Below are 19,350 nucleotides of genomic sequence, written 5' to 3'. Positions count from 1 at the left end.
TTCTCACTCTTGCATGTCTTACGAAATTGATGTGGAGAACAGTTACCAAAGTGAGAACCATGCTCATCTTTGGAAAGAAAAGAAGAGTTTTGTCTCTTCTGTGTGATGCTTGTGTCTCCTCTGTGTGATGCTTGTGTCTCCTCACCAGGGCAGTTTGAGCCTGGGAGCCTTGCTGGAGGGTTTTCTCAGCCCTTTCCTCGAGTGCCTTTTAAACTATGAAATGAACTAATCCTCAGACACTTGCCAGCATTTTGTTCTCCTCAGTTCTCCTTCATGGAATTGTAGTTGTGTACTGAAGAACAGATGATTCTGGAGTACCAGTTTAGATGCTCCATGAGGTTTCCCCATGAATCATGATCCTCTGTGCCTGGGGGTAAGACTGCTGCTGTGTGGTTTTCTCACCTGAAGCACATCAAGGCCCAGAATTCAGAATCTCAACAAGGTCACAGCATGAAAAGGTCCCTCAGGGGCTGTTAAAAGTCCCTTCCTCTGGCTTGAGAATCTCATGAACTGCATCTCATGAAATTGCTGGCGGCTGGGAGAATGTCATTAGGCATTCCTTGCTCTAATACTCTTCCCCAGCAATCTGCTGCTGGGTACAGTCACAGACACACTACTAGGCTTAGATAAATATTTAATGTTACCCCATATCACCTCTGCTGTGTTCTTAACTTCGAGCTCATCGCCCTATGTCTAAAGCTTCTGAAAAAGAACAGTCCCTGAAGGATGTAGGTGGCTGCTGGAGGATGGAGGGATCATAGACCCACAGCCTGGTTTGTGTCAGAAGGGACCTTAAGGCTCATCCAGTTCCAATCCCTGCCACAGGCAGGGACACCTTCCACTGGAGCAGCTTCCTCCAAGCCCCATCCAATCTGGCCTGTCATGTAGATGTTTTCATAACTCCAGCAGCAGCTGTAAATGGCCTGTGGGGATGATGGCAGGAGTGGGAAGAACATCACTAGATGATGATATGTAACTATGATAATGCAAGTTTAGAAAGCACTAACTAACTAACTAACTAACATTCTTTTGGGTGCTCCTGCCTGCTGGTATGGCTGTTCAAGGAAGATGTATTTGAGAAGGAGAGTTTTTTATTACTTTGTTGCTCTCTCCAGTTTAGTTTAAATAACACTTTTGGTCATTCTGGTCTATGAGAACACATATGTTGCTCTCGATCACATTAATGGAGGGTTATTTAATAGTTTGTTAATTGGGAGCTTGCTAGAAATTGGGAGTGGAGAGCAGATGGTTGTTATTTCTGAAACAAATGAGAGTGGGTTCAGTTGGAAGCATCCATGTGGTCTCTGCTGGGGATGAACAAGAGTCTGGGCACCTCTGTCCCATGTGTCAGTGTGCAGGGGGATGCCTTGCAGGCTTAGAACTTATAGCAGCTCCAGTGCCTAAAGGGGCTGCAGGAAACCTGGAGAGGGGCTTGGGACAAGGGCCTGTAGGGACAGGCCAAGGGGAATGGCTTGAACCTGCCCAAGGGGAGACTGAGATGAGCTCTTAGGCAGAAGCTCTTCCCTGTGAGGGTGCTGAGGCGCTGGCACAGGGTGCCCAGAGAAGCTGTGGCTGCCCCATCCCTGGCAGTGCTCAAGGCCAGGTTGGACACAGGGGCTTGGAGCAAGCTGCTCCAGTGGAAGGGGTCCCTGCCCGTGGCAGGGGTTGGGGCTGGATGAGCTTTAATGTCCCTTTGAGCCCAAACTAGCCTGGGATTCTATGATATGCTTCTCCAAGGCTCATTTCATACTTGATTGGGATGTGTTGTCCCCATTCAGGTCATCTATGGGTGACATAGCCATCACCTTGACTGTCACAGAGAGGCACCTTGGCTCTACAAGCCTGCCTGTCGCCTGTACAGAAGGTTCTGCCTGGCAGGGTGTCTGGGTTGATGGTTCCCTTGTAGGGCATGGCCCTGTGTGTCAGAGCAGCATGATGTCCTCCCACCTCCTCCTGATGTTCTTGGATCTTGGTGACCAGGTGCAGGGAGGTAGCAGGCAACCGCAGAGGTACAGCATTCTGCTCCCTCCTCGGTGTTTGTCTCTTGATGCTTTTATTGCATTTCTTGGTTCATTTTGCATTCCCGCTGTTCATCTTTGCTGCTGAACTTCCACCACTGTTACAAGGCTTAGTAAGTCACTTATAATGGAAGAAAATGTGGTCAATATATCACTTCTGTTTTGCTAAGAGCTTTGGCACGTTAAAGAACACAAATGGTAACTCTGCTGTTGAATGCTTTTTCTGAATTGAGCTGCCCTCTTTCCCTTGCTCTCTTCATCATGTGCAATGTCGTCAGTATGTCTTCTGGGAGACCTCTTTCAATCCTGTTATGCTATCCAAAGTTGTGCTAGATCAACTGTTGTGAGGCTGAATGGTGAACCAGATCAAAGAATCTACCCTTGTTATAAAAGAGGTGGTGAAAGCTCCACAAGAGTTGGGTCTCAGAATCCCAGCCTGGTTTGTGTTGGAAGGGACCTTAAAGCTCACTCAGTTGCAACCCCCTGCCATGGGCAGGGACACCTTCACTAGAGCAGCTTGCTCCAAGCCCCATACAACCTGGCCTTGAAGAGGCTCCCTGCAGAAGGATGGTTCAGCGAGCACCAGGGAGGAGCAGCACAGATGCAGGAGTGAAGGGCAGGTTAAACCAGCTCTGCTCTTGAAGGGTGCATGAACTAATTCTGTCTACTTGGGACTTGGTGCTTTCATAGGAACCAACTCCCAGAAGCTTTACTGGAGGAAGAGGAAGTTCAGTTCTCTCAGGTCATCCTCCTTTCTGTGCTTTCTTACCAGCTTTTACTTGGTATCCCTTGGATATTTTTGTCCCTGTTTGTTCGCTCTTCCTTCCTCATCAGTGTCACAAAGAACAAACGTGACTTGGATGTTGGAAAGTACAAGATGATAAATCATACTTCTGAGTGTTTTCAAGTCTAACCCCGAACTATGTTAAGGCAGAGTAAAGTCTTTGCAGGAGGAGTTGAGCATTATGAGCTGGCCTGGAGGTCATGGTGCTCAGCTCCTGGTGCTGGACTTGCAGCTTTTCCTTATGGAGCAGAGAAGCGTGAAATTGCAACCTCACCATGTTGTTCCTTCATGGTTCCTTGATTTTTACCAAACACATTGAACTTGCTGTTTCATTAGTGCCTTGAGAGACCTCACGTAATGAAGTGTTTTGTTATTTGGAACATAAATCTCGGTTCTTTTTTAATGAAAATCTGAAGGATTGCACAATGAAAGCGTGAATACAAAGCAACTGCTCCTTCCTGCTTCGTAAATGTGAAGTTCTCTTTCAGTATGAGACAGATAATGTTTTCTTTATGTGCGAGGTTAATCTCTTCAGTTTTCTTTCCTTTGCGTTTTAATTCAGCTGCAGTTATTCTGCAACCTCCACCACATACGGCACGTGGTGCTGCTGTTGAAACAGGATTGCTGATAAGGAAAAATCAAGTGCCTGCAGGAAACTTGATGTGCCCCAAAATCCATTCTGGCTGTAACATGGTTGCCAGGCATGTCCCTGTGCCCGTCTCTGGAGTGGAACTCGTGTCAATCAGGCTGGGCCCCACAGATTGTGGAGTCTCTCTCCTTGGGGTTCATGGTGGCACAGGCTCCTGTTAGCCTATTGATTAGGTAGCACTACTCTAGAGAGCTTTAGGATTTGCCTGGGGAGCTGGTTCAGTGCAGGGTGATCAAATGTTGTATTTCAGTATGTTAATGAAATACCTTTTCTCTTTGAAACCAGATTCCTGGGCTTTCTGGGGTTGCAAAAGGTCTGTAATGTTCTGAATGCTGTGCTGGTGCAAATGCAGCTGCAGTAGAAACCCTCATCCTACGTGACACCACGAATGTGATAGAAGAGAGCTTGTAGGTTATGACTAACGCAGTAACAGAGCTCTGGGAATATGGAGAATTGGAAGATGTTACTATAGATAAATGTGCAAGGTTTTGTGAAGGCTTCGTGCTGGCTCTTTCTTCTCTGCTCATTGCACCAATCCATCATGATCCTCCAAGCAAGCTCACAGAACTGCGTTTGCTAGAGCTGCATTTCCTCACTATGGTTTGTCAGGAGCTGAAGGGCAGGAGTTCATATCTGAAATTTCCTGTTCTTCCAGGTCCTGCTTTGCTGCTCACCAGTGATAACATCAAACAACGACTTGGTGCTGCTGCACTGGACAGGTACTGGCCCTCACTGATACCTATGAACAAATCATAGAGTAAGAATGGGTTGGATTCGAAAGGGGCCTTAAAGCTCATACAGTTCTAACCCCCTGCCATTGGCAGGAACACCATCCACTAGAGCAGGTTTGTCCAAGCCTTGTCCAACCTGGCCTTGAATGCTGCCAGGGATGGGGAATATAGACAGTGTCTGGGAATAAAATCCTGTGTTCCAACCTAGGTTATGCTTTCTCATCAAGGGGGTTTGAGACAACAGTGTTTCGGGAGGATTGGGTTCAAATGCGGGTGTTCTTTTTCCATAACTACTTTCTCACTTGTGAGATGGGAAAAGTTGATTTGCTCCAGGTGGGTATTGTGTTCTCAGTCTTAGAGGCTCCATGGAAGTCTTGTTGAAGTTAGGCATCACTGCAGTCTCTTGCATCTGTCTATATATATATATATATATATATATATATATATATATATATATAATGTATAAATAATGGAGAAATACAGAAAAGAGGAGCCTGGAAATGTGAGCAGATAAGGTTCTTAGACTGGATGAGCAAAAGATGCAATTCTCTGATGCCCTTAAGAGTTTGTGCTTGACATGTAAGATTTCCCCCTAGTCTGTTAGGAGCTGTGATGTAAAACTATCTGAAATTTGTCTTTTGTTTTCACTTTCTTCTGTCCCCAGTATCCATGAATACAGACTAACCAGCTGGCTGGGACAACAGGAGGACATCCACCGCATTGTGCTCTACCAGGCAGACAGCACCCTCACGCCCTGGACCCAGCGCTGCATCCGGCAGGCTGACTGCATCCTGATTGTGGGGCTGGGAGACCAGGAGCCTTCTGTTGGAGAGGTGTGGAACCAGCTCCTTCCCATACTTGCAGTGTCCATCATCATAGAATCCCAGCCTGGTTTGTGTTGGAAGGAACACTTAAAGCTCATCCCCTTCCAACCCCTGCCACAGGCAGGGACACCTTCCACTGGAGCAGCTTGCTCCAAGCCCCTGTGTCCAACCTGGCCTTGAACACTGCCAGGGATGGGGCAGCCACAGCTTCTCTGGGCACCCTGTGCCAGCGCCTCAGCACCCTCACAGGGAAGAGCTTCTGCCTAAGAGCTCATCTCAGTCTCCCCTGTTCTGGCAGGTTCAAGCCATTCCCCTTGGCCTGTCCCTCCAGGCCCTTGTCCCAAGCCCCTCTCCAGGTTTCCTGGAGCCCCTTTAGGCACTGGAGCTGCTCTAAGGTCTCCCCTTCAGGAGCCTTCTCTTCTCCAGCCTGACCCAGCCCAGCTCTCTCAACTTGGCTTCAGAGCAGAGCTGCTTCAGCCCTCGCAGCTTCTCTGTGACTTCCTCTGGCCTTGCTCCAGCAGCTTCATGTCCCTCTTGTGTTGCTGCCTCAGAGCTGGATCAGGACTGCAGGGAGTGTCTCAAAGAAGCTTATTTCACACTCATGAGTTTTGCTGGGTTTAATACCCAGTGAAACGTAAATAATAAAATGTTCCTGAGAAATGTGTATTATAAATAGAAGAATTGAACTGAAATGGCAAGGTTGATGTACAAGTACTTCCAGCTAAGCTCGCTGCCTCTGAGGAGTCATTTTGGCCACTGGTAAATCAAAAGTCAAATTGCTTTGAATCTTTGCATTTTTGTCCAGAAGTTCTTTGCAGGATCTCCACACAGAGAAATTATTTTCTGCCAGGGTGGAATTGATGGTGTGTGCCTAGGAAAAGCAGATAGGAATTGTATTGTGTGAATAATTGAATGTATTTTGTTGCAGGCTGTAAGCTGTATTTTTTCCTCCCTTACAATCTGTTTTGGATTTTTTATTACCAAAGCTGTTTGAGCAGCACATAAATTCTGCAGCACACATAAAAAGGAGGTCACAAGTGGGTTTTTTAGGCTTGTGAAGTGCTAAGTCTGACCTCCAAAGAGCCTGGGACCGGTACCACCAGCAGTGTTCTTGTATGTCGCTCTGTGTTGGTTCCTGACTGCTCGTGGGAGGCAGGAAGCACAGAACAAGCAAGTTGCCATCAGTTGTCTAAACCAACAAACATAAGGAATGCAAAAGGAAAAAGGGGTCTGATTATAAGTGAAAGAACAAAACATGCTGAACGTTTGGAGGCTTAGGTGACTTGGGAAGCAGTCTCATTTTGCATGGACAGCGTGTATCTGTGCTGTGTGTTTAATGGTCTGTGTCAGGTAAAAAACATTCCCTCTTAAGCATTCAGGTTTGAATCTTGGTCAGATTTCAGACGTATGTGTGCCACGTAAGCTCACAGCTAACCGTGAAGTTGTCTAATTCAACCTTGTTTGAGGGTTCTTTGTGTGCACAGTTGCCTGCATATTCAGATAGCAGTAGTGGTCAGACGTATATATGCGTGTATGTGCATATATAGATATATATATGTATTTCACAATGCAGTATTCCATTAAACTGATGCTGGAGCAGCAAATACCTGATACCCCCATTCCTCTTGTGTTATAACCTGCTGTAGCTGGAAAGGATGCTGGAGAACACTGCGGTCCGAGCCCAGAAGCAACTGATCCTGCTTCATAAGGAGGATGGGCCTCTCCCTTCCCGAACTGTGGAATGGCTCAACATGCGGAGCTGGTGTTCTGGTCATCTTCATCTCCATTGTCCACGTAGAGTCTTTTCCAGAAGAAGCCTGACCAAGCTGGTAAGAGATTCCTGCTTCAGTGGCTGGTCCCTCAGCTGTAGTACATGTACTCTGTGTATCAAACTTAACCTGAGATAATGTCACTGTGTCATATTCTGAAGTGAAGCTGACTGTTACACAGGGAGTGTTCTCTTTTAATTTGTTTGGACTCGATTTACTATGGGAAGCAGGGATAAGGGACTTATGTCTTCTTTTTGGAGGAATATTTGCCTTTTTGATAGGCTGAAGAAAGTAAATACTACCTCAAGGTCATATTGATAGGTATGCACATGTGGTAGAGTCCTGTTCATCAGGCTGATCCCCATGCTTGTGAAAGCCGTGCTAAAGGTAAAGCAGAGGCAGACTTGGGATGCTTCCCAGTGGCTTCAAATCCTTGTCAAGAGAGAGAAACAGCTCCAAGGAAAATACTGTGCTATGATGAAATCCTCCCAGCTACCGTGAAAGTATGAGAGGTCACTAGAGCTGTTTGGGTAGTTCATGAAACCTCTTTCATTTGAAGAACAGATCTCCACTTCTTAACAGTACATTGTTGGCTGGTAGTGTAGGCTCTGCTCTGCCTTTGCAGTGACCATCCTCTGCCTCTCTCCTGCAGATAGAGATGTATGAACGCATATGCCAGAAACCTCCTGACCGTCACTCCGACTTTTCCCGCCTGGCTCGTGTTCTGACTGGGAATGCCATTGCACTGGTGCTTGGTGGTGGAGGAGCGAGGTAGGTGGCTTATCCCAGCACCAGCATCTGTCACCGGGCTATGACAGATTCCTCAGGGTAACAGGCTTCCTGTAAAATCATCACTGTTCTGTAAGCAGCATCTGGGGAGACACTGAGGAGTTGCTTTTGTTACACAAACTTAACCTGCTGTGTGGTTTGTGCTTGGAATTCTGCAGAAGGAACATGAGTGTGACCTCTTGAGACCTTTTTTAAGTTGGGCTTAATACCAGGAGGTGACCAGGGCACTAAATCTGACACTTCTTTCCTTTGTTAGCCTACACTATGGATATTTTTCCCCTCTGAATTCTTATATTAGAAGGTGGCTCATGATATTTCAAAGATCGCCAGAGCTCTTCAAAGTTTGAGCAGCAGGAGGAGTTACGTCCTGTCATGGGAGAATGTTCTTTTCTCTATAATCACCCCTGCCTCCGGCTATCTGTACACTTCTGACAGCCTTACTTTGCAGAAAGGCTGTATTTTTGCAGACACGAGGGCAGGGTGTGTGCTGAACAGTGTTAGAATTCCATCTGGATTCCTGGTGAGCTTTGGAAATGAATTCTTACTGACTTTTTTCCTCTGAGAGTTTCATATTGAGACAAAATGTAGTAGCCCTTTGTCTCAAGAGCGCCCTGTCTTCATCACCGAGTTCTTGAAGCCCTTCCTCAAACAGTGCTTTGAAATACTGCTCTCAAAACTAAAGCAATATAATTTGCACATGCTCTGTCTATTTGACTCCATGGAAATATCACACTTTTGTCTTTGGGGCAGAGTGTGCTTTGAGGGGAGCATTCGCTACACTGAAGGTTTGAGCTCCTTTGTGACAGCTTGTCCTGATTAGTCACTTGGTGCTGAGACAGCCAGTGCTGAGGCTGTTGCTTTGAGTGTCTGTAAGGATGCCTTTATCCTGCTTTCAGTTTCCTCACCTGAGATGATTTCAGTATTTCACTTCTGAGATAAGTGTTGTCCTGTGGAGACACAAAGGGAAGGAGAGGAGGGGAGCTTCTGCTTAATCTGGACATCTCAGGAGGCTTCTGGTGGAAAGCATTCGTGGGTTGCTTTTTTTGTTCCAAGCTGTCTGATACCTCTGTCTTTACTGAAGCCTGTGTCATGCTAAAATATGGGCACTTCTATATTTCTGGCAGCACATTTTGCTCATTCTCTTCCTTTCTTCCTCTGTAAACACTGCTGTAATTTTTTGCCAAACTATTTATTTTCTGTTCTATTACTTAACTTGCAAGCTACCACCTGCTGGTTTTCAAGAGCAGAGGTAAGAAAGAGCAGGCTTATTGAGCCTGTGTGTTGGTCCTGTGTCATCCTCCTCCACAAAGCTGAACCACTGCACTGCTGCTGTGTTGGCTTGAGGATTTCTGGATGCTCGCCCCCCATTCTGCAACGTGACCATGTGCCATTAGCAATGAGTTTGCTCATTTCTGCATCTGTGTCACATGGAGAACTTCAGGAGGATTAAATGGCAGAACAGAGAATTTCTTCTTTCTCTGAAACCCTATTTATGTTGTGGACTAAAAGCCTTTTTCTGAGGGTTCAGGCTGACATAGGTGGTTTGAGCATTGTGTTTCCAGTGGAAAGGTACAGAATGCTATTTCTGTGGTTGAATTGTCGTCTAAATTGTGGTTAGATGAAAGATCTCTTAAAAGCTGGTTTTCAAAGTGAGAATATAATTAAGACTCTGGGGAAAGGACAGAGTTACACTGAGCTCTCTAAATATCTGCCTTTGGCAGGTCAGAATAAGTTCTTAGGTCCCCATTCTACTGGCAAAGGAACTTGAAGAGGTTATGCAGTAGGTACTTCAAATCATCTTCTGATTAAAACCCATCCTAGCTACAAATATCTCGATGGGTCCCTGCACAGACTCTTGATAGTTAGCATAGCCTTTGTATAATGTACTGCATGGAGTAACCTCCCACCTTGTTCCATGGATAGTACTGGTCACCGAAACAAGAGCACTGATAGTTACAGGGTGCTGGTGGTTATTTCTGTTCCAGGTCTTGTGTTTTGTGACTCCAGTAATCCCAGTTCTTGAGCTGTTATTTTGGTGTTTGTCTGGCTTCCCAGTGGCCGTCATTTGGGAGGTTTTACCCGAGTAGCTTCCCAATAATTATCTTTGTGGTTTGTCATGACAAAAGGCTCCATGGAACTAAAGGTTTTCTTTCTCTTGTGAGTATAAAAATAACACAAATCGAAGTGATACAGTTCTAAAATTACACTGTTCTGCTATAGTTAAGTGCTAACTTAATTTCAGTTAGAAACATGGTGGAGTTAGAGGGAAGGAAATGGGATTTGCCTTTAGGAAAACAATACATTTGAAATGTAGTTGCAAGAATAATGACACATCAAACCCTGCAACAAAGGCATAAGCCCTCCCATAAATCATTCTCATGACCTTTAGCCATCCCACATACAGCCCTCCCTTTCTTTGGTTTTGTACTGCAAAGCTGTTTGACAACTAAAATTTATGGGGAGTAAATAATTAATGCAGAAGGATGTGGGAATCCCTGGGGCTTGGGGAAAGAGTTGGATTGTGCTGTTTCAGAACACTGATTTAAGCAGAACCGTGATGACAAGCTTTGTTGTTGATTATAATGTTATTGTAGGAGTGAGAGAGCTGGGCTTGTGAGAGCTGAGAGAGCTGGGCTGGTTCAGCCTGGAGAAGAGAAGGCTCCTGAAGGGGAGACCTTAGAGCAGCTCCAGTGCCTAAAGGGGCTGCAGGAAACCTGGAGAGGGGCTTTGGACAAGGGCCTGTAGGGACAGACAAAGGGGAATGGCTTTAACCTGCCCAAGGGGAGACTGAGCTGAGCTCTTAGGCAGAAGCTCTTCCCTGTGAGGGTGCTGAGGCGCTGGCACAGGGTGCCCAGAGAAGCTGTGGCTGCCCCATCCCTGGCAGTGTTCAAGGCCAGGTTGGACACAGGGGCTTGGAGCAAGCTGCTCCAGTGGAAGGGGTCCCTGCCCGTGGCAGGGGTTGGAACTAGATGAGCTTTAAGGTCCCTTCCAACACAAACCAGTCTGGGATTCTGTGATTCTGAGTGAATTTGGTCCACCGCGCCTTATTCCACATAGGCAAAATGGGAAAGCACAAAGCATTAGACCTGTTCCAGTTGGTTATTTTGATAAGAAGCTGTATTTGCAGGAATGCACAAGATCCAGATACATGATGTGGATCAGAAAACCTTACTGAGAAGGAAAGTGCTATTGTTAAAAGAGGTTACTTGCCTTTTGGGATGTACTGCCTAGGGTAAGACATAGTAATCAGCTGGATGTTTGTGCTTTGAATGAATATGCATGGTGCCATAGACTGTGATCAGCCAGTACTTAAGCATTCTGCATCTCCTGCCCCATGCTCGGTGATGGGTGGCAGAAGGGGACTCTGCAGCACTCTGTGCCTTTTCCTTCTCCCACCCCCTGCAGAGCATTGAAGCCTTCCCTGAGAAGTTGGGGGATGCCCACACCCCCCTTAGGATGTGGTGCGTACACATGTGCATCAACTAGGGCAGCTGCAAGGAGCTTTGTTTTCCTGGCAGCATATTCAGAGGTTTCTCGGCTGTCCCTGTGCTCTCTGGTGCTTCTGAGTAATTGTGGTAGAAAAGAATTAATGAAAAGCTTCCAGCATAACAGAAGGAAAAACTTAAAATGGTCGTTTTGAGAACTTAAGAAGATCCTATTCCTTTTCTGAATGTTGATCCATGCTTTTAGCAAGTTTGGCTAACTCTAGGGAGCTCTTGCATAGGAACAAACCCTGTAGTGCTTCCCCTGCTCCGTCTTGTTTGAAAAGGAATTGAATTTGGGTATTCCTGGTTGGGCCTATCCTTGTAAAGCACTTGAAAGCAAGTAAATGCCCTGCTGTAAGAGATTCTGTTCTACTGTGGTGTCTTTGCAGGTTGCTGTCCCATTTCAGCAGATGAAGGGATGTGTTGCTGGTGTTCTATGGCCTCTAGCGCAGCACTTGAATTATGCTCCCAGCAATTCAGTGGTATCGGGGTTGGCACAAGTGCAGAGGCTGAATTTGCAGTAAGCTTATATGAGGAGTCAGGAATGATTAATAAAGCTACTAATACAGTTTGCGGGGTTGCTTTTCTGTCTGTTTTGTTCTAACTTGGAGGGGAGCCTTAAAACAAAAGTCTTGTGGTCTTGTCCCATACGAGGGCAGGCTGTTTCTTAGTGTCCTTTCCTTATAATAATTGAGAGCAGAAGGTGTTTTGTAGTTGCCCTGCTTCTTAGTTGCTCAATGCTTCCTACTTAATTGGGTTCCCATCTTAACTCTGAGAAACCTGCACTTGTTCACTGCATGATGCAGGTCTGTGGTGTGTGCAGGCTGCTTTCATCTCGTGTAAATTCTATCATGTTTTTCTCAGAGAGGAGCCATGAAGTCGCTGTGTTCTTTGCCTGGCTTGAATTGGTTAAGGAAAAGTTGCCAAGCTGCAAAAATTAATGAACATGCAAATACTGAGCAACATAACACAGTGACAGAACAGTTGGGCTTACCTGGGGCAATGTGCTGCAAGGAAGGGATCTTAGAAATAAAACCACCTCTATTTTTGGGCTGTTGTTTGTTCTGCCAAAGATCATGGTCAAAAGGCAAGGCAGAAAGGTCCTTTCCAGCAGTGCTGCCATGGAGAAGGGCACTGGGAGCTGTAGCTGTGCAAGTTATCTGGTGACTGAGATCCCTTGTGGACTGTCATGGTCCACAAAAGCAGAAAGAAGCATGTCTCTTCCTTGAAAACAGGGAAGACTGCACAGAAAATGTCTAAGCTTAGTGAGTCTCATAAGGCGTAATACAAGGGAAGGCTCCTAGGTGAGGACTGGAGTTTGCACACCATGGGGTGGCGTGGGCAGACTGGTGGTGCAGTGCTGGAGCTGGCGTCTCACAGCCCAGCTTTCAGTGTGTGATGAAACATCCAAGGACTAAAATGCTGACATTTAAGGTGGAAACAGTGTTCCAATGACAAAGTGCCATCCTTGGGATGGACAGGTTGCTCACGTGATGCAGAGAACTAACACTTTCCATGCTGTAGCTTCTTGTCCTGTGGTGTGCAGGTGATAGCAGCTTCATGGTTATGAAGCCCTGATGTTCAGTCTCAGGCAATAACAGCATCTCCTGGGGAGACTGTGTGAAGTTTTATGGTGCAGGTGCTTCAGACTCAGTTCCAGCAGTTAAGGAAGATTAATTCTTATTCCCCAACTAAACCAGGTAACTAATGGTATGAGGCTTTTTACTTCTGTCAGTGGAAGAAGTGTGTGCATGGAGAGTGTCTTAAAGCTACGACTGCAGAGCTGCAGTACTTGAAACGGAGATGGTGGGCTCGTAAGGTCCATTGCTGCTCCTCCGATACAGGGAGGTAACTGGAAGCTTGAGGGAGTTGTTTTTTTAAACCTTGACCTCAAGCACCCAGACACAATGTGCTGATAAAGGAATTTGGGGGGGCAGAGGGAAGGAATTTGTTGCTTGAATTCAGAAGCTGCCTCCAGAGATGTGCACTGAAAATACTGTTGTAACAAACACAGAGCAGTTGTTTTCCCTAAGGGGTCCTAAACATACTCCATATAGAGATTACAGAGGGGATAAAAAAAAAATCCCATGGGAATTTCCTGGACTCCTCGTGTTCCTTGTATAAGCTGGACCACAGTAAATGTTTTTGTGCTCCTTTGCTGGGTTCAGAACTCTATATAGATTGAGGCTCATGAGGGAGACCGAAAGGTATTGAGCCCAAATGTGCTGGTATTACCAGTTCCTTGCGCTGGAGAATCACAGTAAAGCTTACTTAAGAAAACCTTCTCCGTGCTTCCATTCCTATCTCAATCATGTATCATCTATTTACCCTTTTTCCACCTGGCTATCTCTCTGTTAGTCTGTAAGCTTTGATTTTCCCTTTCTGACACATCCAAGCCCTAAGATTACCCAGTTTCTTCACAACCTTTTCATTCCACTGTCACTCCTGCTTGTCGTCTTCATATCCACCCTTTAGTTCCTTTCTCAGTCTTTGCTTTCAAGTTCTCTCTGAAAAGAGCTATCACAAAAAATGTAGTTTGCCACCAGCTTCTGCCATACTGGGGTGTCTTTATTTGTCAACAGGAGCACGCTTTGAAATAGGTCTCAGATGGTCCAGGGAGCTTCAGGACACACTGCCTTTTGCAAATAGGTTATTGCTAGCAGTGTTTAAGGTTGCTCTCAGTGGTTTACAATGGGCTACAGGTATCCCCTTCATTTGTTATCTCTATCTCACAGTGCTTAAAATCGACGGTAAGCAGGGGCTGGCAGCTTGAAAAATGTGTAAAAATAGATTCTGATTCTTTGAAGTATTCAAAAAACATGGTCTGATAAAACACTTGGTCTGAAGTAAATGATGAGACAAAATTTTTGCTAAAACCACTGCTCTTCATTCTCACCTTGGCTGGGATAGTCCTGGAAGAGCAGCGGCAGCTTCTGTGAGGTGCTCATTGTCAGGAGTCCCTGCAGCTGTTGAGGATGAAACCCCAAAGTGAGGGACGTGCAGTCAGGGTTTCACTGTGCTGGTGTTTGACTTCTCAGTGCTCCAAGCCCCTGTGTCCAACCTGGCCTTGAGCACTGCCAGGGATGGGGCAGCCACAGCTTCTCTGGGCACCCTGTGCCAGCGCCTCAGCACCCTCACAGGGAAGAGCTTCTGCTAAGAGCTCATCTCAGTCTCCCCTCTGTCAGGTTAAAGCCATTCCCCTTGGCCTGTCCCTACAGGCTCTTGTCCAAAGCCCCTCTCCAGGTTTTTTGTAACCTATTTAGGCACTGGAAGTCTCCAGGTCGGTGCCTGGCATTGCTGTATGGGGCTGGTCTAGCACAGACTGGGTCCTTCTGCACTCAGTTCACACCATTTCCTAATCTTTACTTATGATACAGTCAGGCAGCATCCATGAAACTTGTGTTTCAGTTCTGATGGCTTGCTCAAGATTCTGAGATGCCACATAAGGACTCTGCTTTCCTTTTCTGTAGCAAGACAGGTCTTGAAGAATATGCACTGCTAAAAGGATCCCATTCCTCATCCTGACAGTGCTGTAAAGGGTGCCAGGAAACAACTGAAATAAGAAACCAGAAAAATGCTTCTTCCCTTCTTTCTAAACTGAAGAATGAAGCTTATCATCCAGCATCTGTCAGCAGCCAGGAATGGCTGAGAGAGCAAGATTTCTGCAGGGTAGAAGTATCTGAATGATATAAAGGGGCTGAATCTGCTTTGTGTCATGGAAAGAAACCCTGAATACTTGAAATATCCTTCCTCCAGATCCCTTTTGTCAAAGTACTCCATTTGTACAGCAGGCCAAATCTGTCTTTTGACATTTGGAAGGGTAGAAAGTTGGCAGCCCCAAGGTTAATCCTCATGACCTTTGCATTATTCAGCCTACAGTACTCACCTTCCACATGTGGTCAGCTTCTGGCTGGTGGGTGCATTTCAGAGGAAGGGAAGCTCTCTGTTTACCTGGAATACATTTTTGTGTGTGTAGATAGAGCTCAGTGCACAGTGGAGTTGTAATTTCTCTTTATTATATCCCTTTTTAAGCTCAGATTGATGTGTGGGGCTTTGGAACTTGTAATTATCCATAAAGGTGTTTGGAGATGCAGCCTGTGCCCTGTGTGTGCTCTTGTCACTCATAGAGCATCCATTGCCACATGCAGATCAACCAGACGGAAATCCGAATTCCAGTGTCAGCCACACACGCAGGCTCCTGGATTCCTGACGTCTTTCAAAAAGCAGATTTGATTTCACTGCAAAATCCAGGAGCCAAAATAACAGAGAAGAGCCTGAACTCTTTATCCTCAAAGATAAAATTACAGCTTTGACTTTGTGTTTTACTTTCGGTGCTGTGTTGTAGAGGCTCAAGGAGTAACATAGGAATCTGGGCTCTTCCTTGGAAAAGATGATGATGTTTGGATACCTAATTTGAGGCTTACCCAGGTCAGCCTGAGAGGGTATTGTTTGAACAAACAAAACTCAAGTCTTAAAAATGAAGGAGTGAGTTCTGAGTATTTGCTTTTGTTGAGCAAACCTCCTGAGACGTGGCTGTGAACTTGTACTGAAGGCTCCAGACTTCGTGTTTGCAGAGGGTTGGTAGCAGACTGCAGAGTAATTCCCCCTGAGAGGCTTCGCTTTGATTTCTTCAGGGATGGACCATCTTGTGTATTGCCTGAGAGCTCAACCATATCAAACACGTTTATGCATCCAGTCAAAATCCTCCTCAAAGTGCAGTTGGCTGTTATCAGATCCAAGCGCAATTGCTCTGTGGGTTGTGTAGTAGTTGGGTTACCCCCTGCACCTAAAAGTGCTGTTCAGATGGCTTAGCACCTATGCAATGCTTCGTGATCTGATTTTTCTTTTTCCCATCTGTAGCACCTCTGTAATTGCTCATTTGCTCCTATTTGCCATGGAGGTTGAAGATATTAATAGCTTCTATTAAATCCTCCAAGCGGCAGGAACTTGGGAGCCATCAACTTCTAAGCTATGACTTAATAAAAATTAATTGCAAGTGGTTTATTTGAACTGTCCTGTCCTGATCTCCAGTCTTCAACCCACCAAAACCATTTATTCGTAGCAGTACTTTGATATACAGATGAAATTAAACAGGGAGGAGGTGGAGTTGTGCTTCAGCTCCTATCAGTAGTTTTGCACCTCTCTTTATTGGCTGAAGAAATGTGTGCTGTGTTACAGAACTGCAAGCTTGAGGGAACACTTTCTACACAGCAGTTGCAATGCTCTGCTGCAGTTCCACGTGCTTTCAGGAAGATGCTCTTGCGTTGCTGTGATTTTTAGGAATCTCTGTCCAGCCTCATCTGGGCAATGGGTTTTCCTGCAAAAAGAAGGGATTGGAGTAGTTGTAAGTGAAATCACAGCTAAATTCTTTAAAGTGCTCTGCTTTGGTCTTATTTCTGCAGCTTCCAGATGTTGTGCTCAAAATGGGTTCTTTTAAGACATTTCAGAGCTAAGTCTCAGAGGGGTGGAGGAAGGAGGATGTATTTGTTTTCCAAAGCAATTATCTTTCTTTGCAGATAACTGAGCTATTTCTTGGCTCAGAGTAAGAGGATTTTGTTTGGCATCCCCAGGCAGAGAGAGATGGGGGGGTTGCAGTTTGCCATCAGCCTCTCCCCTTCTTCCTCCTTCTGCACAAACCTGCTGGAGTGCACTGCTGGCAGGTAGATGAGAAAAGTAAAACCCTGGGGCATTTCCGGATGGACTGTTCTGGTTTTGCTTTGTGGTTTTCTCCTCCTTGGTGAATTACTCAGGTATCCTTTCATGCCCCCGGACTGGGTAGACCTGACAGTTCTCTTGGAACGGCTGGACAATTTTTGTTCGTTTACTTCTGTGTCAGGCAGAAATCTCTCTGTTTAAAGCTTGCTCTGAAGTCAGTACATGAAGCAGAAATAAGATCAGTGCTAAAAGGACATTGCATTTGGATTTTCTTGCAGGAAAGTAAGCCTTGTTTCACTGGGCTTGTGATAAATAGAAGTTGCTTTTTGTTGTTGTCCAGATTGGAAACTTCCTTGTAAGTGCATAAGTAGGAGCAGCCCTGCAGTGATCTGTTTTCTGTTATCCTTTGGAGCTGACAGGTCATCACTGTAATTACTCTGGCAAATTTATGATATTGGGAAGTTTTATGGTCAGGAAAACCATGAAATAATGTTATTGGAAGGACACGAGTACAATTAGATTTCAAAGCAATGTTTGTATCTATTGAAGCAGCTGCAAAAGATTGAAGGTGCCAAACTGGAGATTACAGTTGCAACTTGTAGACTTGCTTAATTTCCAAGCCAGTGACTGTGTCACTCAATGTCAGGATCAGAAACAAAACACATACCAAAAAATACTGCTGCTTATTTAAAGAAGAAACTTCTTTATTTCACATTTCCAGACAGCACTCTAGTATAGCCCCTCATTTATCTTTATATATCTTCTGCATCTTTATATATATGTATATCTTAAGTAATATCATTAGATCTTAGGCAGAAGCTCCTCCCTGTGAGGGTGCTGAGGCGCTGGCACAGGGTGCCCAGAGAAGCTGTGGCTGCCCCATCCCTGGCAGTGCTCAAGGCCAGGTTGGACACAGGGGCTTGGAGCAAGCTGCTCCAGTGGAAGGTGTCCCTGCCCGTGGCAGGGGTTGGAACTAGATAAGCTTTAAGGTCCTTTCACTCCCTTTAGAGTGAAGAATCTCTAAATTTGATACATTAAATACATATTCATCTGCACTGAGCCCATAAGCTGGGTGATCTAATGACTGCTTGTAACATGCTTTGAATAGAAGCTGTTACGTGAGGGAAAAGCTGCTTTTAGTTGTATAGCTTTGCTTCTTCAGGAAATTTAAGGTTATGGGGGTGCCTTGATTCAGGTTTGTTAGGCTCCAGTGGAGCTTAGCAAAGTCCCCTTGGCAATTCCTCTCTTTTTTACCTACTTTGCCGGTTAACTCCACCAGGAAGGTGGAGCAGCAAGCCATGTCCCCTGCTCTGAGGAGGCTTTGGTTAGTGACACAGCAAAGCTCTGCAGCAGCCCTGACCTTAATCCTGGCTTTAACCAAAGGAAATAGCATTTCTTCAATGCATTCCAAGAGATCTCCTTTATCCTGCTGAGTCAGTGGGTGTTGGGGGGCCTGAGCTGTCTTTTCTCTTCCTTTCTCAAACTGAAGCAGGCTCTGGAGGTGGCACCACAAGCGAGCTCCAGCTCTGCCTTGCTGCTCCCTTGGTCCCAATGGGAAAACCAAATGTCCCCTCTCTTGTGTGCTCACAGGGTTCTGTTTTTCTTTCTAACACTGACAGGCAACATCTCATTGATGTGTTAAATGTGTCTTGTGGGTAAAACACTGGTGCACAGGCTCTGGTTTTGTATTAATTGTGTTTTCTTCAACCCTGACCTGAGCACAGAGGAGAGCCCATAGTCCTGCTGATACTTTAATGTGAAATGTCCCACTGCATTTGCTTGCTTCTTCCTGAGGGCTGTGTCTAATCTGAGCTCAGTCAGGCACGTGTGGAGCTGACACATGCACGTCTCGCAGAAGAATGCTTCTTTTATCAGTTGTGCTCTGGCCTTCATGCGTTACAGCCGCGTGCCAGGGGCATTTCCCAGGGGATGAAAGGAAGGGCTGTGTCAGGAGCAGGAATTTTCCTGCTGTCCCTCCTGCCAGTGAGGCTGTGCTCCCTGCTTGCTGTGCTGTGTTATTTCAGGGAAGCACGTCCTCAACCCTATAACTCCTCTCCCTGCTTCGTGCCCATTTATTTGTGACCATTGGTAGTCACAAATAAATGTAGTAGTAAAAAAGAAATGGTGCTCTGGAATTTAGGTACTGCACTGCTTTGGGAGGGTTTTGAAGCACACTGACTGTGAGTTTGGGGTGGAAATGGAACAGGGCTCTTGTTTCCAGTTTCTCCTTGACCTGGTTGATGCCATTTCTGCTCTCTCCATGAATTCATCAGGCTAGTCCTAGAGAGTGGTATATGATGGAAAAAAGGTTTTGGTGATATATAGCTGCTGCACTTCTTGGGCAGATCTCTGGGTTCTGGTGCAAGTTATTTGACAGTAATCTTCTCTGTCACTTGTCCTTGGTGTCAGGAGCCCTTGTCCCTGTCCTGGGACAGGCATTAATCCTGGCAGGGAAAATGCTCCATCCAGCTGCACCATCAGGCAGCTTTAAGGCAAAGAACAGCCATGGGTACAGCTCCAGCATCGTGCTGTGCTCTTCTCCCTGCCGAGACACTCCTTCCTCATATCTACACAGATCCCTGCTCCTGCTTTCCTCCAGAGTAAGTGACACTTAGCTCCAGGTAGTTGGAGATTTCCTCCCCTCCA

At 45.8% G+C, this 19,350-nt stretch overlaps 1 protein-coding gene across 2 annotated transcripts in view; it reads left to right on the top strand.

The window, feature by feature from the left end:
* The window catches only part of PNPLA7 (patatin like phospholipase domain containing 7), a 122,542-nt gene that overhangs the window by 64,233 nt on the left and 38,959 nt on the right, over positions 1-19,350 (top strand). For both annotated transcript variants that reach the window (XM_065695324.1, XM_065695325.1), the window contains exons 23-26: positions 4,107-4,170; positions 4,847-5,015; positions 6,653-6,835; positions 7,428-7,546. In XM_065695324.1, the coding sequence (XP_065551396.1) occupies positions 4,107-4,170; positions 4,847-5,015; positions 6,653-6,835; positions 7,428-7,546 (535 nt within the window). The remainder of the gene's footprint in view (positions 1-4,106; positions 4,171-4,846; positions 5,016-6,652; positions 6,836-7,427; positions 7,547-19,350) is intronic.

The sequence above is a fragment of the Lathamus discolor genome, chromosome 15 (genome assembly GCF_037157495.1).
Source record: "Lathamus discolor isolate bLatDis1 chromosome 15, bLatDis1.hap1, whole genome shotgun sequence".
NCBI lineage: Eukaryota > Metazoa > Chordata > Aves > Psittaciformes > Psittacidae > Lathamus > Lathamus discolor.
Note: the sequence above shows the minus strand (reverse complement) of the source record. Positions and strands in the feature narration are given on the sequence as shown.